A 22,334-nucleotide genomic window follows, 5' to 3' on the forward strand; every position below is an offset into this window, starting at 1 on the left:
GCAGGCCCCCATTGCTACACCTCTCACCTGACGCCAAACATCCTTTTCAAAGGCAAAAAAGTTAATACACAAACACCACTTTATTAGGCTTAATATAGCCTTATTGTGTTCATAGAATTGTGCAGGCCTAAGGCTCAGAAAGTGTTTAACAGCATTGAGACCGTCAGTATGGGCTATGCTGGTGTATAATGATTCGACATCAAGCGTCATTAACACCATATCTTCCTGCCATTCTACTGTTTCAAGTTTTTTCAAAAAGTCAGTGGTATCTCTCACATAACTCGGTAGTTGTTTCACAGGTTCTTGCAAGAAGAAGTCTATATATTGGCCCACTTTCTCACCCAAGCTGTTTATTGCTGAGATGATTGGTCTCCCAGATAAGGGCGAGATACCTTTATGAACTTTGGGGATAAGGTAGAAAACTGGCTGTGTGGGGAATTCATTGTACACGAATTTGAACTCCTCTCCTGAGATTAAACCTTCTCTTCTCCATTTATTTAACAACTTATATAAGTTATCCTTGGCCTGACCATACTCTTTATTGCTAGACTTGATATAGCACTCGCCATCATACAACTGTCTGTGCGCTTCAATAATGAAGTCAGATTTTGGCCAAAGGACCAAGTTGCCACCTTTATCTGCTCTTTTAATTACAATGTTCGGATTGGTACCTAGCTTCTTCATCAAAGCAAAATAATTTGCCCGTTGCTGACTGAACTCTTGTCTCTTGTTTCTGTTAACTTTCTTATAGAGTGTTTTTACCTCTGAAATAACACAGTCATGAAAAGTATCTATTGCATCCTTTGTCATTAATGGTACAAAATCAGACTTGCCTTTGTATGGAGTTAATCCAGCACCTTTCTGTACCATGTTGATTTTACTCAATCGTCTTTGGGTCGAGATTTCTTCATCTTGAGTTGTCGATTGCGAGTCCAATGTTGCATTTAAGTCATGCATATCCAAAAATAAGGGGACATCAGCTGCCACTATTTCAGGAGCCCCTCAGACTGTAGCTGCAGTACGAGTATTTGTGCCGGTTTTCAATTTTTGCAGAGCAAAGAACTTTTTTAGTTTAAGTTTTCGTATATAGCAGAACACGTCAACACGAGTTGGTGCATATTTGAATGATTGTGCTGGGCAATAATTTAGGCCCAGGGCCAGCAGTTGTTCCTCTGCTTTTGTCAGAACAACATCCGAAAGGTTAATGACGGAGCTATTTATTGATGTTTCTTTTTCCGCCAACCTTGTGGCTTCTTTTGCTGCACTTTTTTGCTTTTGCTTCCGTCGTCTCTCACGTCTTCTTGTGTTCCGGAGTTTCCGGCTAAGTTCTTTTGCCGCGGTCGGAGTGTTGAAAGTCTTTCCGATACAAAAAAATCAAGCTCCTGCTCTATATTGAATATTGTCTCCGGTTGTTGTTGAGTAAGCAGGTCCACACTTGAGACACTAGATGCACTTGAAAGGGTATTAGATTCTACTGAGGTTATACTGAATGTGTCATCATTATTACCACCGCTTGCACATGTGCTTACATTTGTTCCCGCAGCTGTTGCGGTCTGCTGTTTATTACCCTTTCCCATGTACTGTTGTCGTTTTGTATTGTTGTACTTTCGTGCAAAAGTGAATATCTGGCCGTTGGCATAGTCTGCTTGGTCTCGTGCAAACTTACTTATTTTCCTCATTTTAATTTTTTCCCCATGTTTTTTCAGTCTTTCCAGCATTGCATCCTTTAGCTTTTTTGAGTTTTCAGTTTCCGTAATTTTATCGATATCCTCTTGGATTTTTTCGATGGTTAACAAAATCTCTGCTCGGTCTATGGCCGCATATTTTATTAAAATCCGAACTGAGTTCATAGACGCAGCCAGATTATTTTCTCCCCATTCTTTAAGCATCAGTGGGTTTGGTTTCTCAAACTGGGTGCAAGTAGTATTCGTAGTCCTCTTGGCACCCGCCCGGCAGCAACATATTTTGATAAAGAGTAATGCTCCCACCACTTTGTGATTTCCAGGCGCCTCTGCTTTTCCAACTCTTTATACAGCGCTCCGATATTTGTTTCTTCCCGTATGGATGCATTGGCTGGGGGTTGCTTATTGCCAATATGTCCCGGTGCAGAGATTTGTTCAAAAAGCCCCTCGGCTTCCTCCTCCCTTGCACGGAACTCCTCGGCAGACATGCCTCTCCCACAGATTACTTGAACTCCTTTTGTTTGTTGTATTACACACTCACGAACACGCCTACTACTTGGGCTTTTCTCAGTCCTCTTGAGGCGTTCGTGAAGATTGGTCCACACAAAGTGCTACTTTCCCACCTCTGCGATGCCACAATTTACTCACCACGTCGGTATTTTCTCCAAACGACAGACGGAGTCCTCCGACTCCGCTACCAATGGCGGATCCACACCGTACGTTGTAAAAGGCTGCTTGGCTGCTGAGGGGGCGTCTGAAAATATCCAACACGAATGTTTTGGAGCACCAGCTTGAAAGCAGGACGCCACTTCAGGGAAAGGGGTCTGTTGACGAAGGCAAGCCAACCTCCGTAATTATCCACGAGAAACTCCTCTGTAAACGAAAACGAAAACCCAGGAGACAGACCACAGGACCAGATGTCAGGTTTCTTTTTTATTTGCTCAAGTTCGTGAGAGAGTGCATAACGCGTTTCGGGCTACTAGAGCCCTTGTTCACATGCAACCATTGTTTGTACATTTTTTATTTTTATAGTGCACATTTCTCCCAATCACCTCCGCCCCCTCCATATATCACGTGATCATGGAAATAAAAGACATATTCAAAATAGAAGTGCCTATATGTCCGTATAAATACATAGGTACATAAAAATAGAGTCACATGTGTATACAAGTTTAAATCAGAAGTCTCCGGATAAATCCATCAAATACTTGTATCTAGAGGGGGGTAAGAAAAAAAGGGGGGTGAGTTATAGAAAATCCTTCTTTAAATAGTTAGAATATTTATATATTGATCAACAAGACCAGAATAATAAATGGGTAAGATCTTATAGTGCTATTTTTAAAGTACAAACAGTGCATGTCCAAAAAAGTGCAAAAGACCAATTGTGACCAATATTTTGTCCAGAGGAAGAAAAAGTGCCAATGTGCATGAAAAACCAGCTTGTAAACAATTTGCCTCATCATAATATTTTCGACAATTGGGTTAAGAACCACATTTTGCTTAAATTAAAAACCATGATAAGAGCATTTGATAATCCAAGCAAGCATAATCATAAATAGATAAAGATTATAAAATCACCCTGTGTATAAAAATTGTGTAAAAATACAGAATAAATATAGGTAATAAATTACATATATTTACAGATAGGGAATGCTGTCATCAGTGATGTCATTTGAGATGTCACTGACCATGTCATGAGTGATGTAATATGTGACGTCATCAGCAGTGCATTGCACGCGCAAGTTATAGTGAGTCCAACTAACTATAAGGTGGGAATTTCAATGGTTTTATGCGAGTAAAATTTCCACCTAACTATAACTGGTGTGAAACCTATGGTTTTTTCTGTGAATTTAATAGGTTTTGTAAATGCTAATTCCTAACTATAACTGGTGTGAAACCTATGGTTTTTTCAGTGAATATATTTATTGAAGCTGTGTATGCCAATTATTTTTTCTTTTTATTAACCTAATGCAACAGACAAATAAAGGTAAACTAGCAATTTCGACTGAGTATCACTGTATTGCTTTCATGATGACTTTTGTCACATGGTATTGAAGGCCCTTTTGGTTACAGGGCCTTCTGTGAATTGTAAAGTTTGATGGCTATTCACTCTTGCTGGGAACATGTGCATTACAGCAAAGAGTCTACTCCTCAAATAAGATCATGTTGGGTTTTCTGCAGTCCCCAAACCTTTTAGATTAGCGTTGGAAGCTGCAGCTTTTATGTATGCTGCTTTCTGCAGCATACATAGACCTGTTCCCATTTGTACACCACACATTTGTACCTGTTGCACCCTTCCTCTTTTATGTGCTGTATCGTCTTCCCACAGTCAAGCTCAGATGTCCAAAAACTTGATTGCTTGGAGTTGTTTGCTAATCCCAAACTCCCATTAGCATCAACGTAGTCCAATATTGATGGGAGTGCCCAATACATTGTAGTTTCCTGAATAATAAGGCACCCGAAAAGATCTGAAATTTTGAGCATTACTATATTGTGATAGAAACTGCCCTCGTGACCTCCGCTCCAAATGCATAAGCCAACGTGATCTTTCCTCAAAGCAGTAGTTGTGTTCTAGTATAATATATTTTGTGGAGAAACTTGATCTGCTTTCATGGGGTTTACTAGGTTTTTCTCCCATTCTGAGACTTCTAGAGAGCCTGCACCTTTATTCCATTTAGCATGTAGTCGGGAAAACACATCTAGAAAGCACATCTGAGTTATTAGGTGGTTTATAAATCAATACAACTCTTTCATTGTTCAGTAGCAAATGAAAGACCATTGTTTCTCGGAGCACACCTCTAATAAAACATACTTTTGACCTCCCCTTATTGAATACAGCACAAAATATTCAATGTCAGTCTCGTGAGACACAGATTTTGGTTAGACCAACTGTGTCCCATACTTGGAATCCTTCTAGACCAATTGGCTCACTCATGTTCTTACAAACCCAAAATGGGAACTCTTTGAATCTCACTTTATACTGTCTCACCTTCATATTAACCACCATGCAAGAGTGAACAGTCTTATGTGCCCAGGCAGTGGATCTGGTATCTTCAATCTGTAAATTGCTTGTGGATAACCACTGATATCCCAGTTATAGCTATACGTGAGGGAGACTGTTTCTGGAATGGAAACATGCTGTCATTGGGAACCACCAATTAAAAAGGCAGATAATAATTACACATGCATGGCAGTGCAATACCTCCATCATATACTCCACTACTGAATGTCATATGGGATTGAGTAATTACTCTGTTGGGGAGGGTGTGACTACCATCTTCTAATGGTATTATTGTAACACTGGACATTCAAAAGACATGTCAGCCATCTTTGAGTAGTGTAATGGAAATACATTGTCTGCACCAGAAGGAGATTAAGGATGCAACCACTTGACATTGCACATTTTGCCAACATACCTACCATTCTTGTGATTTATTGGAAAAATAATAGTTAACCTGAAATGTATGCACTTTCTGTCTGTTTCTGATGACAGAAAGACTGAATTGCTAACCTACTGCACATATTGCAGCACTACTCAACAATGGGGAGTGTAAACTCTTAAAATTACAATTGCATGTGTTTGTTGAGTATTAGTGTTCCAAAGGTTGTTGAATTTCAAACTGTAGAGTGCGATGTTAAATAATATGACCATGCTTCTTTTCATTTAAGAATATTAAACCCTTGAACAATTGCTTTTGTCTAGTGTCTGGGACACCTTTTTTGTATCTTCATGCCATATTTAATTCCCACTCTTTACCTTTCTGATAATTCACAGCATGTTACTGTGCCTGGCTATGCAAAGCACCATCCTGTAGAGTCCTTTCAAGTGCAATACAATCCCTATCAAGTAGCTATGCATCATCGGGCACAGGAAACCAGAGTAGATGAAAGCATTGAAGAGATGCAGAAAGAGTTCCTGAACTCTGGTGAGTAAGTGTTTAATTATTGTACTGTTTAACATTACCAAACATGTCTTGACTGCACCTTTCATAAATTATTATAATGTATGTAGTGTTGTGTGTTTGAAGTGTGGTTGTGTGTAACCCTCCTGTAGTTTGAAATCATTGAGAGCAATTTTGATGTTTTAGGGTATACTATAATTGCACAAAACGAATGCCACATCTTTTTGCTTATGCTTATTGTAATAAATTGTGTTGTTGGTTGACTGTGGTGATCTGTGGTCAAGCTGCAACCACAATCCCTGTCATGGTAAGTCACAAGCAAACCACTATTTAATCTGTGCTCCCCCCCTTAGTAGCTTGGCACAGAGCAGTCAGGCTTAACTCTGAGGCAATGAATAAAGTATTTGTGCAACACTTCAAACAGTAAGACACTGAAAACACTGCACAAAAGGGACCCATAACTGTATTGTAAAAAAAGAGTACTTTTTAATATATAAAACAAGACAAAAACAACAAAAAGCCTTGAATTAAAACCGGATATATTGGATTTACCTGGTCGTGGCAGACCGGGACAAAGTCACAAGTTCAGGCCGACTACGATGGAGCGTGGGGTGGCTACAGGGACCCAGTTAGGCCCACTGAACAAAGTACCTTCAATCCTGTTTGCGGAGCATTGCAGGAATCTGTGTCAAAGATGTGGTGTGCAGCCGAAACGACGCTTTGTTTTCGAGATGCGGCGAGACTGCATTGCAAGGTCCTGCTGTGTCCACTATGAGTAGAGTTGGGGATGTGGTATGCAATTCGGGTAATGTGTCGATTCTGAAGAGATGCTATGCGGGGTCATTCTTGGGGCAGCTGTTGAGAGATTCAAGGGTTTGCACTTAGGATGTGTCGCGCGGCAGCGGTTTCGTAAGCAATGTGGGTTTTGGCACCGATGCAAGTCTTTGTAATGAATCCAGTCCCCGCAGCAGCGGAGATGCATTGATTCTACTCAGGGTTGTGCTGCGCAGCAGAGAAGACACATTGGTTGTCCTGGATCCACAGAGGGTGGTAAAGCACCAAAAACCCACTTCCAAGTGTCCAGGACTGGGGTGGCACAGATTCACAGATGGCAAAGTCCAGGTGCAGATTCAAGGTTGTTTGAAGCCTATTTTGTACCTGAGACTGCAGATCCGAAGGCCAGCCAACTAGTCCTTGAAGTCACTCTTGGTTCTGTTTTTTTTTTATTTTTTATTTTTTACAGAGTTTTATATAGCTCGAACTTGACCCGAAGATAGCTGGTATCGGAGGGCTTTATACGAGCACCATTTGTGTTACATGAGGACACATTCATTTATGTTAGGCACAGGGAGATTAAGTGATTTGCCCAGAATCATAGGATGTTGCGCGTCCTTGTTGAGACTTCATCCCAGTTCCCCAGATTTGAGGTTGACCGCCCTAACCATTCGTCCAACTCCTCTCCCCTAAGTTCAAGAATTGCAGGTCCAGTCCTTCTTACCCATGTGAGAGGGCAGCATGTCAGCACAGCAAAGCAGTGTGTAGTCCAGCAGAGTGGCCGTCATTCTTAGTGGCAGAGTATCCTCCGTTCTGGAAGTGTATTGAGTTGGTGGCGTCAGAGGTGTACTATTTATACCCAGTTGTGCTTTTGAAGTAGAGGAGAAGCTTCTAGAAGTTTCTTTTTGAAGTCTCCCGACATCCTGCTTTCCCAGTCCTGGCGCCAGATAAACTACAGGGGACATGCAGACCTTGTGTGGTAGCAGGAACCAGCCTATTTAGGTGTAAGTGAGGCTGGCCCCAGCTCCATCCTCCCATCCTGTCAGTGATGGCCATTCCAGCCACACCTAAACTCCCATTGTGTGAGGCTGTCTCGGAGGAATACACAAAGCCCAGCTTCCGACTACACTCAGTCATTGTAAGAAAGTGGCTCTGTATATACTGTTCCAAAAGTAAGTTACAGTGTGCACAGAGTCCACAGCCCCCAGAGGTTTGGCAGATGTTAAAGTTAGATATACCTTACTCTCTAAAGTGGTAGCTTGGTCAAGCAGTAAGGCAGTATTAGAGGACAGTGTAAAGCATTTGTTGTACACACTCAGTCAGCAAATAGTCTCACACACTCAAGAACTGAACTCTAAGCCAATAGTTTTGTATATAAAAATATATTGTTTTATTTTAGAACCACAAGTAGGTATAAAAATACTTTCTCACAATGAGATGTTGCAATTGAATACTTTCAAAGAGCAATATACTTTTACATGCAATAGATACAGTTGTTGCAATATGCAACATAAACTTAACACAATAATAACATTGACCTCAACGGGAATTTTAAGTAAACTCAATATCAATTACTTTGCATAGGTTTTTCTTACTTAGGGCTGGATTCTGGAGTTAGCCCTGGTGCATTCCTGTAAACAGTTTAAAGAAATCGTTTTTGTTCACAGGCGATTTTTAAGGAATATTTGTATGTTTCAAAAATCGACACTTTGTGATTTTCTGGTGAAAACCAGGCAATGTTATCCTATGGAGGAAAATCAAATTATCGGAAAATCACAGTTGTAATTACTTTTTAGGGTCAGTGCTAGGCACAAAGATCCAGCACTAGGATCTCTCCTGGTGACAGGTGAGTAATTTCGTTTTCATTGATCAGATTTTGGTGAATATTTCAAAGTTTTAAAACTCATAACTTTCCAAGTGAAAACCAGCCAATGTTACCCTATGGAGAAAATGCAAGTTAACGGTTTTTGGGTAAGTAATCGACTGGCAGAGTTAAGGTTCTGGGGTTAGACTCTGCGGTCTCCCAGGGTCAGGTTGGTACAGTTGTTACACCCATAGCGGCACAGGGGCAGCCGAGTGCAGAGTGAGTAGGCCCAATGTTAGCCTATGGCAGGCAGGGGGCCTTTGGTTGTTGGCTACTAGCAGGCAGGCCAAGCGGCTGAGGAAGCTGAACTCTTGGTCACTTAAACAGGGCAACTGGGGAAGCAGAATAGAACAGATGCTGCACTACCAGTGGAACTCAGGCAGCTGGGGGAGGAGGCCTAGCACCTCGCCCCAGGATGTTCATTGTTTAGGCCCATGAGAGCGGATGGCTCCCTACCCAGGGGTCCAGCAACATGTCTGCTGGGTGGCAGCCTAGGCAGCCTCTGTCAGGAAAAGGGTTGTGGGTTAGTTTCAGGGGGCAACTCTAAGTTGCCCTCTGTCGTGCATTTTACATTAAATTCCACACTGGCATCAGTGTGGATTTTATGTGCTGAGAAGTTTGATACTACATTTCTCAGTCTTCAGTGTAGCCGTCAGTGTGCTGTTGAGTTCATGATGATGACCTCCCAGCACCATATACTCTTAATGGCAGCACTGCACTTACAGTGCCCAGGAATGGACCTGGGTACTGTAGGGGTACAGGGCTCATGCACCTGTACCCACACCACTGGCATAGGGCCCCCAGCTAGGGGCCCTATGCCAGTGCATACTGAGGTATGCCAAGGCAGTGTGTTGTGGGCATGGCACAAAGGGATGTGTGCCATGTCGACTCTTTGTTTTGTTCTGCACCAAGACACTCCGCCTGCAAAGGCAGTGTGTGTGTGTGTCAGGGTACAGAGCCTCTAAGGGTGGCACAATAAGTGCTGCAGCCCTCAGGGGCCTTCTCTGGTCACAGTGCCCAGGGTATAATTTACCAGGGGCTGACATGTGGCCAGAGATGCCAGTTGGGTTTAGGTTTCAATACAGTTTTAGGGAAGGAACACAGGCCCTGGGCACCTGATTGGCTGGAGCCCAGGGCACACTCAGTCAAAGCACATCAGCAATTAAGCAGAAAGTGGGGGCATGTCATGCAAGACAGATGGCACTTTCTCACAGTCATGTGACTAGAGATAGGCTGCAGGCACTAAATGGCTAAGGCAAGAAAATGCCAACTTCCTAAAAGTTAAAGACACACAATTGATGGACTGAATGCATAACAAATCAAAACATTCACCCCCAGTCAAGAAATCTGGGTTATATCCATCATTCTTTTTCTAGCCATGCCACCCCAGTTTAGACCTGGCCATATGAAAATCAGTCTTCACCCTGTGCCTCATGGGAACAGTCCAGCCGGAACTGCCAAGCCAGGTCATCCCTGCCGGAAACAGACGTGGGTCCCTTGCTCACTGTATCACTGGATTCAAGCTAGCCAGGCTGAAGAAGGGTGACATACCCTGAAAATGGTCCCAGGATGCATGTTTCCGGTCCAGGGAGGACCTGGCCTGGCAGTTCAGTCTGAACTGTTCCCAGGAGGCACAGAGTCAAGACTGATTTGCATATCGCTGGGTACAAACTGGGGTGGTGTAGTGGGCAAAAGAGCGATGTATTTAACCCAGATCTTTTGACTGGAGGAGAATGTGTGCATAGTCAGCATTCCATTCATCATTTGTTTTCTGTAACAACTTCCTAAAAGTGACATTTCCAGAATTGTGATTTAAGATCTGACTACTCCATAAGTTAGGGTTTTCAATTAGGATTCCAGAGACACTGTAAGAAGCTTACTCTGTATATAGTGGACCATTCCGAGGTACAGTAAGGAAAGAGTGCAGTCAACCCTAATTGGTTTACAAAGGCAAAAATGATAACACTAAATATTCTCTTTTGTGGTGGTATTGGCAAGCAGTTTAGGCTTAGCAGAGAGCAGTGGTGAACATTTGTTATTCTCACAGAGGCAATAAATGAGACATGCACTTCAAGAATATATCTGAGACCAGTTTAATTAAATAAGTCTTATTTTTATATAAATTTTGATACCAAGAACTTCATTATCAAGTAAGTACTTTTTTAAATATTGAATTTCACAAGTAACTGCATCTTTACGCAGCAATGCTTTACAATGGGTACAAAAGGCATATGTCGCTTAAAGTTATTTATGGTCGGTTTCTGGGGGTCTCATTCGGGACTTAGGATCATAGGGGGCAAGGTCCAAAGTGCCACCAGCAGTTACTCGTTAACTGCTCAGGGGCGTCCAGGTGCTGGTTGGGTTGGTAGCTTTCAGTGCTACGCCGGTGGAAAGAAGGTGGGGGCCATCTGGAAACAGGCTGCAAAGGGGGACTTGGGGACAGATCTGGGAGCTCCCAATTGAGGGCTTGTGTCACAAGGGGGCTGGAAGCAAGGGGGCACACAGCCTGCTTGTCTGTACCCGGGCTGGGGTGCTTGGATGCAGGTTGGCTAGGTTCTATGCATCCTAGGTCCTTGCTTTTGTCATCACGGGGACAGCTGGTCCACTCGGAAATTAGGTCTATGCGGTGCTGAAGTCCCTCGACGGCTCCTTGTTCTTGGTACTGTTGGAGTCCGGACTGGACTTAAACATGGCTTGGTTGCTGCAACGGGTCTGGTACCCCAGTATTGGTGCTCTGTGGCTCCAGTCGGTCGTAGCACGCAGGTTCCCCTCCAGAAAGGACCTATTAACAAGGCAAAACGGAAGAATACTAAACCCAGAGTCAGAGAGCCTCAGCCTAGCAGCCTGGCTCCTGAGGACATAGTTTGCACACGTCAAAGTACCGGCAAGCACAATGGTGGTACTCAGAGAGGCAAGGAGACCTACCACAAGAAAGTGCTACGTAGCAAAATGGAAAAGATTCTCCGAATGGTGCATTAGGGAGAAACTACAAGGGAATCAACAGTACTAAAATATTTAACGCATCTACTACAGAATAAACTCAGCTACACATCCCTAAGGGTACACTTAGCCGCAATAGTGGCTTACACAAGAGAAGAAACGGAAAAAAAGTTTCTTCACCTCCCAAGTGGTAAAAAGATTCCTAGGAGGAGCAAAAATAATCTCACCTCCAAACAGAGTGCCAGCACCAGCATGTAACCTCAATGTTGTGCTAACGCAATTGGTGAAGGCACCTTTTGAACCTCTTCACAAAGTTATGCTGCATATGCTAACGCTAAAAACAGCCTTCTTAGTAGCTATAACATCACTACGAAGAGTGAGTGAATTACAAACGCTAACACTTCAAGAACCATACCTACAAATACACAGTGATGGGATTGTCATGAGAACGGACTCACATTTCATGTCAAAGAGGGTGTCACGGTTCCACATCAATCGGACAATTCAAATATCAAGTTTTTTCCAAAAACCTTCCACAAGCACAGTAAGGGCTTTACACACACTGGACCCCAGGAGGGCAGTAATGCACTATATAGAAATGACAAAAGAGTGTAGAAAAACAAAACAATTCTTTGTATCTTTTGCCAGCAGTTTCTTGGGATGACCAGTTACCAAAAATACCATTGCACAGTGGATTGCACAACCCATACAACTCTGCCACATACAAGTGGGTCAACCGTTAGAGGAGCAGCTCATCCTCACTCAACAAGGAAGAAAGGAGCTACAATTGTGTTTCTAGCTAACACACCAATTCAAGACATTTGCTAAGCTGCAACATGTCTTCAGTACACACGTTCACTAAGCACTGTGTGGATATCCAAATGAACAAGGAAGCGCTAGTGGGACAGAAGGTCTAACAACACCTATTCAGTAACCAGGGCTCATCCACCCAACCAGCACAATAAGGACAAACTGCTACAAAGTCTATGCACAGCATAGTGAATCCAGAAAGATTCACGCTGCAAAATGTATATTTTCTTACCTGTCGGTGTAGTTTTGCAGCTTGAAGACTTTCTGGATTCACTAACTAACCCACCCTCCTCCGCCAGAAAGATGACAGGAGGAAAGGGATTAAAACTGAAGAAAAAACTTTACAAGATTACAAGAAAGGAGAAACAAAAGTAACACAAGACAAGAAAAAAGAATCCGAAGATGGTGACCAAAGGTGGGAGCTTCCGGAGGAAGCACATCGACGTCACTAAGGACACCAAATGGTGGTATGTCGACGCCCACCTGGGCCACGAAAGAAAAAAGAGAGGAAATACTACAATTCCGGACCCAACCACTAGATGGCGGAATAATGCACAGCAAAGTGAATCCAGAAAGTCTTCAATCTATTAAAACTACACCGACAGGTAAGAAACTATACGATATACCCCTACAATACTTAAGTCCATTCTTAAATATTGTGAGTGCCAGGGAAGCCATTGAGAGTGCCTGGGATGGAAACTCGACAATTCGAGTTCCCCAGCAACCATGATGGCTTCACTGAACCCAGGAGTGTTTGGTAATGAACCACTCTGCGTAACAAACCCACACTGGCGTGTTGGATTTATTAAAACGTGTAGTCAGAGGGCACCTCCGTGGTATTCCTGAAAACCTATGAACCCTAGTGTGGTCTCCGACTGGCTTTAGGTAGCCTGCCACTGCCAGACATGTTTCTGGAGCCCTGGGTCGAGACCCTCTGCTTTCTGAGGCAAGAAACAAAGCACGTCATGGGCGCAGGTGTCACACCTCCTGCCCTAGGATGGGCACAGTGCTCTAGACTGAAGCTTCAAAGGTCTGCCGCCCTTGTAATGTGACCCCAGTCTCTGCTGCTAGGAGCAAATGGCTGCCAGGTTCGAACACCCACCGGGAGAACCGGTAGGACAACTTAGGAAGAACAGGAAGTGTATCCCCCTTGGCCAACTTCACCCCTCAGGTGCTGGAGGCAAAGTAAAAGCTCACGTTTCAGTGCTCACCATCTTGAAGATGGTGGGACTTATCTACTCCGGGCTAGAGCAATGCCCCTTCCCACAGGAAGAGGACATAATAGAGGGTGTGGACACCCCAGGTAAGGACCCATTGGTCCCCACCTATTACTCACTTGTAATGCCGATAAATCTTGTATTTAGGTGGCTTCCCCAGACCCTGAAATCAGATTTTGACGACCTACAAAGAAGAGCTGTGCAGCAGCGAAGACTGAAGGCAACAACTGACTTGACCCCAGCCCTACTGGCTTATCTGCAGCCCTCAAAGACCCTGCTGAATTAGAGCGACTCGCCCCACAGACCAGCGACCTCCAGAACCCTGGGAGTACTGCCTGCCTTCAGGAAAGACTCCTATTCTCCTGTGGACAGCAGACCTGTCCAGAAGAAACCATCTGCAAAGAAAAAGAACTCTACCCTGAGAAACCAGTCCTGCAAAGGTTCCCCAGCGAGTCTGAGCCAGATTCCACTATGGGATGAACCCTGCCTGACTCTTCCTTGACGCCTGCAGCCTCACCTTTATGTCTCCCCCTGACCGCGACCTGCCCGCTAAGAGCTTTCTGACACCTAAGGACACTCCTACACGTGAAGCCCCTGGGCCTAGGGGACCTCAACCATCTGTGTCCCTATCCCCCCTAGCATCTCTACTTACCTGGGCAGATGTGGGTTTTCTTCGCCTGGCCTCTTAGCCTGAGCCTGCAACACTTCTTCAAGACCGATCTCCCCCAGAGGTTAACATTGTGCACCCAACGCTGTGTTGGCATCTGTACCCAGCCATCCTTGTGCCGATGAGGGTGCCCCTATGGTGCTGGAGGTGCACTCTTGGAACTGATTTGAACGCTGCCTGATGCTGACCAAAGACCGTGAAGACTAAATCTGTAAGTCAAGTACTTGCCCACAGCCAAGCTTGAAAATTGCAAGCCACTTTTTAAAGTATAAAGTATTTTTCCTGAAAAACATACTTAGCTTTTTGCAAACATCTTGCTCTTTAAATAAATCTTGAAAGAATCGCATTTTTTACTAAAATTGATGTGGATTTCCTTTTTGAGTTGTGTGTCATTTATTAGTCACTGTGTGCATGATAGATGTCTTCCACTCCTCTGTGTTGGGCCTAAGACAATATACAGAGCCAGCTTCCTACAACGTACTAGGCATCCATTCTACCAAAGTTGTGATGCCATTCCACGTTGGCCAAACAATCACCCTGCCAGCGTTTTATACTTTGCCTCACCCCCTTTAAAGAGTAGGAGCGGCTCCTTTGCTTTGACTCTAAAGCACAAGTTACTACTTGTGTAACGATATATCTGTAAGAGACATTAGTTAGTGATAGATTCCTTACCTTAGAATATCCCCAGGCGTCAGACTGGATCCGGAAACTTTTGCGTAGCAATACCCCTGCGCGCCGGTAGGCGTCGTCTGCGGCTCCGCGTCCGTCGTCGGCGTCGTGAGCGCCGGGATGACGTCGTCGGAGTACTTAGACGGCGCCCATGCGCGCTGACGTCAGTTCTGATAACACAGCTTTTCCGCGCCAGATACGCAGAGCCATGATAGAACTAACACTGGTGCCATGAAACTAGGGCCCTGAAAGGGGATGACCTTAACCCTAGATATCGGTTCGCAGAACGGGGAGGATGGGTGGGTCGGTAAGGAATCTATCACTAACTAATGTCTCTTACAGATATATCGTTACACAAGTAGTAACTTGTGCATCTGAAAGAGACACGTTAGTGATAGATTCCTTACCTTAGAATAGATACCCCAGCAATACCAACCCCGGTGGTGGGTCTGCGAACCAATATCACACCAGAAAGTCCTGGAGGACGGAACGGCCAAAGAAGCCATCCCTCCGGACTTGACTGTCCAGGCAGTAGTGTCTTGCGAACGTGTGCAGCGAGGCCCACGTAGCTGCCTGGCAAATGTCCTGCAGGGGGACACCGCGGCCCAGGGCAGTAGTCGTTGCCGTGGCCCGAGTGGAGTGAGCCCGCAATCCAGCTGGGGGCTCCTTCCTCGCCATGGAGTAACATGCTTGGATACACAAGATGATCCACCTAGAGATGGTCCTCTTGTGCACAGCCTTTCCCTTCTTCGCGCCCACGTACCCAACGAAGAGTTGGTCATCCACCCGGAATTGGCGTGTGCGATCTAGGTAGTAGGAGAGCGCACGTTTTGGATCCAGACGGTGGAGCCTCTCCTCCTCTTTCGAGGGATGCGGAGGCGGAAAGAAGGTGGGCAAAGTGATGGACTGCCCGATGTGGAAGGCCGTGACAACCTTGGGCAGAAAGGAAGGTCGTGTACGTAACACCACCTTATCAGGATGAACAGACAGGAAAGGTGGAGAAGAAGAAAGAGCCTGGAGCTCACTCACCCTCCTGGCAGAGGTGATGGCAACCAGGAAGGCCGTCTTTAGAGTAAGGAGACGAAGAGGGCAGTTATGAAGCGGCTCAAAGGGAGCACACATCAGATAGGTGAGAACCAGATTCAAGTCCCACTGGGGCATCACGAAGGGAACAGGAGGGAACATGTGTGTGATGCCCTTCAGAAATCTACTCACAATAGGGGACTTGAATAAAGAAGGCTGATCTGGTAGCCTCAAGAAGGCTGATAGAGCAGAAAGGTACCCTTTAAGAGTGCCCAGAGCAGAGCCCTGCTGGGCAAGGGAAAGAAGAAAGAGCAGCACTTCCGAAAGGGGTGCAGAGAGAGGATCCACAGCCTTTGCTGTGCACCATGCCACAAATCTGTTCCACCGGCAGGCGTATACCGACTTTGTGGAGGGACGCCTGGCTGCCAGAATGATATCACAGACTTCGGGAGGCAAGTCAAATGGCCTCAACTGCCGCCGCTCAATCTCCAAGCTTGTAGGTGGAGACTGGACAGGTTCGGGTGCAGGACCGTCCCCTGCTGCTGCGACAGAAGGTCCTCCCGAAGAGGCAGACGAATCGGGGGATCGACTGACATGCTGAGTAGCTCGGGATACCAGTATCTTCGTGCCCAGTCCGGAGCCACAAGGATAACTTGGGCCCGGTCGCGCCTGATCTTCTTCAGCACTCTGGGCAGAAGTGGTATAGACGGAAAGGCGTACAACAGACCGCAGCTCCACTCGCGACGAAAAGCGTCTCCGAGCGAGTGCCGCCTTGGAAATTCCAACGCGCAGAACTGCTGACATTGCGCGTTCTCTTCGGTGGCGAATAGATCTAACCAAGGCTCTCCCCACTGTCGAAAGAGACCTTGCGCCACGTCCGAGTTCAGACGCCATTCGTGATCCATCATGCACCGGCGGCTGAGTTCGTCCGCCCTGGCATTCAGAGAGCCTGCCAGGTGTTGAACCACCAGGGACACGCCCAGATGTTCCAGCCACTGCCAGAGGCGCAGAGCCTCTTGGCAGAGGGTCCACGACCCCACACCGCCCTGTTTGTTGCAGTACCACATGGCGGTGGTGTTGTCGGTGAACACTTGCACTACGCTCCCCCTGACAGAGGGGAGGAATGCCTTCAGTGCAAGACGAATCGCCCTCAGCTCCAGAAGGTTGATGTGGAGCCGGGACTCCGCCGGAGACCAGAGGCCTCTGATCTCCGCCTCTCCCATGTGGCCTCCCCAGCCCTGGAGGGACGCGTCCGTCACAACTACGTGCTCCGGCTGGGGTAGGGAGAGGGGTCTGCCACTGACCCAGTCGCGGTCCGTGAGCCACCACTGCAGTTGCTTCGCAGTGCCCTCCGAGATCAGGACATGATCGGACAGGTTGCCCTGATGCTGGGCCCACTGAAACTTCAGGTCCCACTGCAGAGCCCGCATCCGCCACCTGGCGTGACGCACCAGAAGGATGCAGGAGGCCATCAGCCCCAGAAGCCGCAGCGTCAACCTGACCGAGACCCGGGATAACGGCCTGAAGACAGGAATCAGAGCCTGAATATCCCGAACCCGCTGTTCGGGTGGGTAAACCCGAAACTGCGCCGAGTCGAGAACCGCTCCGATGAAGAGGAGCTTCTGAGAGGGACACAGGTGTGACTTCGGCACATTGATGGAGAACCCCAGCAAGTGCAGGAGGTCGGCCGTAGTCTGGAGGTGGCTGACGACTGTCTGGGGCGAGCCCGCCTTCAACAACCAGTCGTCGAGGTAGGGGAAGACTGATACCCCCTGCCTGCGCAGATGGGCTGCGACCACCGCCATCACCTTTGTGAACACCCGTGGGGCGCTGGCAAGGCCGAAGGGGAGCACGGTAAACTGAAAGTGCTCTTGGCCCACCATGAACCGTAGGTAACGCCGGTGGGCCGGCAGGACGGGGATGTGGAAATAGGCGTCCTGCAAGTCCAACGCTACCATCCAGTCTCCTGGGTCCAGGGCAGCCAGGACCTGAGCCAAAGTGAGCATCTTGAACTTCTCCGTCCGGAGGAAGCCGTTGACGTTCCGCAGATCCAAGATAGGGCGTAGGCCCCCTTTGCCCTTCTTGGGTACCAGAAAGTAGTGGGAGTAACAACCACGTCCTACTTCTGGCCCAGGAACGCGCTCGATGGCCCTCTTGGCCAAGAGGGCCGAAACCTCCTCTTGCAGAAGTTGCTAGTGATCCCCCGACACACGGTGGTATTGAGGTGGCATGGATGGAGGGGATGACTCGAAGGGGAGGGAGAAGCCCCTTCGGACAATTTGCAGCACCCACCTGTCCGAAGTGACTGTATGCCAGTGGGAGAGGTGATGGCGAACCCTGCCTCCCACAGGCGTCACATGGGCCTGAAAACTCGGACTAGGAAGGTTTTGAGGTAGGGGCTGCTGAGGGAGGTGTGGACTGGCCTCGCCGCTGGCCCCGACCACCGCCACGGCGGTTCCCACGTCCGCCACCGCGTTGCTGAACATTCTGCGGCGCGTGGCTGACGGTACGTGGTGGGGCGCCCCTTCCGTGGCCACGAAAGGAGCGAAAGGCACCCGATTGCTGGCGTGGGGCCGTAAGGCCCAAGGACTTGGCCGTGGCCCTGGAGTCCTTGAAACGTTCCAGCGCATGGTCTGCCTTGTCGCCGAAGAGGCGACGGCCATCAAACGGCATGTCCAGGAGGGTGGCCTGGACATCGGCGGAGAAGTTGGCGGACCTCAACCAGGCGTGGCGTCGAACCGCCACCGTCGTTGCCATCGCCCTGCCCAGTGAGTCCGTTGTATCCAGCCCACACCGGATAGAAAAGCGTGCCGCATCTCGGCCGTCCGCAAGGGTTTGGCTGAGTTTAGCCCTGACCTCCTCAGGGCATTGTGGCAGCACCTCCGCAACCGTGTCCCACAGAGTGTGGGTGTAGCGGCCCAAGAGACAGTTGGTGTTCACAGACCGTAGCCCTAGGCTCACAGACGAGAAGACCTTCTTCCCGAACTGTTCATATCTCTTGGATTCCCTGTCGGGCGGGGCCGACGGGAATGCGGTTTGGGAGTTAGAGGCCTGGATGACTAGGCTCTCGGGGGTGGGATGGGTGGACAAAAAGCATGGGTCGCCCGGTGCCGGGCGGTAGCGTCTGGCCACGTTCCTGTCCACAGGGGGGCCTGTGGCGGGCTTGGACCAAGTGCCCAGAAGAACGTCACACAAGGCCTCATTGAACGGCAGGAGGGGCTCCGCGGAGCCGGACTGCGGTTTGAGGACCTCGGTGAGGAGATTAGTCCTCACGGCCGCGACGGGGAGCTGAAGGCTCAGGGCCTTAGCTGCCTTCGTCAACACTACGCTGTAAGCAGAACCCGCCTCCGAAGCCACAGTCGGGGGCGACGTAAATCCAGTGTCTGGCGAGGTGTCAATACCACTGGCCTCCCCAAGCTCATATGTCCAGTCCTGGTTTGACTGGCAATCACGTGCCAGAGGGTCCTCGGACCCCTCCCACTGCTCCTCGTCACCTGGCTCCTGGAGACCAGGATCAACAGCCAGGGCCTCCTCGTGGAGATAGAACTCTCCAAAGGCCGTCGGAATCGGCGCCCAGCGGCGCCCTTCCGACTCCTGAGTAGGACCGTAGGAAACATTGGGGGCGGCAACCACATCGGCTGCCGGGGACGACACCTGAAGGGACGGCGCCGGTGAGGTCGTAAGGTCGACCGGCGAGGTCCCGGATCCGGAGCCGGATCCAGCGAGGTCGCGCGGCGCCGGGCCCGAAGCACCCGACGTCGTCGGGGCCGAAGCGCCCGACCCGGAAGGACCTCCAGACGGAGCCGATCGGCCCGAAGGCGCCACGGGAACCGACTGAGGAGGGAGGGCCCTCATGGCCATGAGGTACCTCTCGACCTCCTCCTGCGACGTGCCGTGCCCAGGGACCCGAAGGTGTGGGGCAGGCGGCGACGCTTGCGACTCCCGCGGAGCCGCGTGGGCGGTGTCGCCCGAGTCCCCGGCCGCATCGAGCGAGCGTCGGGGCGGGTCGGAGGACCGATGGTGTCGCTCCGACTTCTCATGCCTCTTACCTGAGGACTTGGAACCAGACGATCGGTGGTCACTCCCGGAACGTCGATGACTCCGACCTCGCGACCTGTCCCTCGACCTCCCGTGGGACCGGGACCGGGACCTGGAGCGGCGCGGGGCCGAGTGCCTCAGCTCGAGACGCTTGCGGGACCGCTCCCGCCTAGCCTTCGACGTCAGGGCCCGGCAGTCGGCGCAGGTACGATCGTCGTGGTCGAGGCCTAAGCACTTCAGGCACCGGCGATGGGGGTCCGTGACCGACATGAGTCGGCCGCGCTTCGAACAAGGCTTGAACCCGGGCATCCCTGGCACCGATAGTCGAGACAGTCGACTAAAGAGAAGATCAAAAAGGATCAAAATTTTTCAGTCAAAAAGTGACTGGGGGTAGAGCTTCTTCCGGATCTGCGCTAGCTGGCGCGGAAAAAAGAAGAACTGACGTCAGCGCGCATGGGCGCCGTCTAAGTACTCCGACGACGTCATCCCGGCGCTCACGACGCCGACGACGGACGCGGAGCCGCAGACGACGCCTACCGGCGCGCAGGGGTATTGCTACGCAAAAGTTTCCGGATCCAGTCTGACGCCTGGGGATATTCGAAGGTAAGGAATCTATCACTAACGTGTCTCTTTCAGATACGGCTCTCAGCTTTTACATCAATCACACCAAAGAGTACCAGGTGGACGATCAGTTCCTTGTGGTGTTCGCTGCAGCAAAAAAAGGCAAGACTGTGCAGAAGTGTACCATATCCTGCTGGATCGTGCTCTGCATTAAAATCTGCTATACACTGGAGAAGAGCAGCCTCCAGAAGAACTGTGTACCTATTCCACTAGGTCCAAAGCTGCTATCAAGGTTTTAGCACATTGAGTCCCTGTCCTAGACATATGCCGAGGAGCTATGTGGGTGTCCCTCAATGCATTCACGAAACACTATTGTCAGGACCGCCAAGTCCGCCAAGAAATAGGTCTTGCAGGTCTTTGTCGTTTTTTGTTTGTTTTACAAATGTATTTATTTATTTATGCACTCATAAAGCGCGCAGCTACCCAACGGGGTCTCCCGGCGATGTACATGTGGAGGCAAGACAACTTAGACAACAGGTGAAAAGAAAAGGAGAGTCTGTCTTTAAGCGAGAGTGTCAGTCAGTCAGCGAGAGTGTCAGTCAGTCAGTCAGCGAGAGAGTCAGTCAGTCAGCGAGAGAGTCAGTCAGTCAGCGAGAGAGTCAGTCAGTCAGCGAGAGAGTCAGTCAGTCAGCGAGAGAGTCAGTCAGTCAGCGAGAGACTCAGTCAGTCAGAGACTCAGTCAGTGAAGAGTCAGTCAGAGAGAGTCAGTCACTCAGTGAGAGAGAGTGGGAGAGTTAATCTGCGAGAGTGAATCTGTGAGAGTGTGAGAGAGAGTATGTGAGAGAGTGTCTGTAAGAGTTTGTGAGAGAGTGTGTGTGTCTGTGAGAGTCTGTGAGAGAGTGTCTGTGAGTTTGTGAGAGTGTCTTTGAGTTTGTGAGAGAGTGTTGTGAGTTTGTGAGAGTGTCTATGAGTCTGTGAGTATGTGAGAAAGTGAATGAGAGTCTGAGAGAGTGTCTCTGAGACTCTGAGAGAGTGTGAGAGTGTCTGTGAGAGAGTGTCTGTGAGAGGGTGTCTGTGAGTGTCTGAGAGAGTGTCTGTGAGTCTATGAGAGAGTGTCTGTGAGTCTATGAGAGAGTGTATGTGAGTCTGTGAGAGAGTGTCTGTGAGAGAGTGTCTGTGAGAGAGTGTCAGTCCTCTCCTCAAACCTGTTGAAGCATTCCATCCTATGAGGGCTCAGTCCTATGTAGGGGAGCTCTTTCTACCCCAATTTTCCTTGTTGAGTAGGCGGGCCACCTTGTGCTCGAAGAAATTCGGACAAAAAAAATTCCAGCAGATAGTACGAAAAGACCAAATATCTCTTAACAAGCAAGAAGTCTGTGAATACGCTTCTGCTTTGTCTCCTATTGTAGAGGGTTCTGTTCACAGTGTTGTGGCTTATGGTGGGCTTGTGAGGGCAACCGTCAAATCGCAGTAATCAAACAATGAGTAATTTAAGATGACTTAATTGGCTCATATTGGAACACTGCTTTCTAGAATGAATGAATGTTGTACTGATTTCTGGCCAATAAATATCTGGATTGACATCAACTGTTGTGTGTTAATTTGAACCTTTTATTTCGTGTAGATTTAAGCCAAATATTCCTCTTATTTGGAGTATTTTGACCATATGTACTCTTAAGTGGATTGTTTAAATGCCATTATTAGGTTGTTAAAATTGGGTAATTTGGTTATTTATAAATTATAATGTACAATGGATCAGCTGACAAAAAACAAGACTTCGAACTGTCAGTAACCTTTATTTTTTTTTTTTCAATCACAGCAAACCCGGCCTCAGTTGACTCTGTAAAATGGTCTTTAAGGCTTGATACGAAACAGACCATCCTGGTCTGTGTGGTTTTGAGCCACTATCACTGGTTTTAACTTACCATTATAGGGAGGTGTAGTCAAGACGCTTACTCATGAGTAGAGATTTGAAGATGTAATATTTCCCCCTCTCTCATGTAACAGCCCATAACACGTAAATACTTTTCATATCTGTAACAGTTTTCATGCTAACCAAAGGTCTTAGTCCCAGTGGCATGGTTTATTATGTACTGTTCGCATGACTTTCACAATTGGCCAGTTCGTTATTAACACAAGCTTTCCCGTTTGCACAGAATACTCTTAAAAAGACATAACGTTTTGACA

General features: G+C 47.9%; 1 protein-coding gene across 1 annotated transcript in view; it reads left to right on the forward strand.

Annotated features, from left to right (window-relative positions):
• The window catches only part of CEP152 (centrosomal protein 152), an 804,909-nt gene that overhangs the window by 162,061 nt on the left and 620,514 nt on the right, over positions 1-22,334 (forward strand). Inside the window, exon 6 of the mRNA XM_086958276.1 lies at positions 5,458-5,608. Coding sequence (XP_086814402.1) covers positions 5,458-5,608 — 151 coding nt within the window. The remainder of the gene's footprint in view (positions 1-5,457; positions 5,609-22,334) is intronic.

This window comes from Lissotriton vulgaris, chromosome 2_1, assembly GCF_964263255.1.
Source record: "Lissotriton vulgaris chromosome 2_1, aLisVul1.2, whole genome shotgun sequence".
Taxonomy (NCBI): domain Eukaryota; kingdom Metazoa; phylum Chordata; class Amphibia; order Caudata; family Salamandridae; genus Lissotriton; species Lissotriton vulgaris.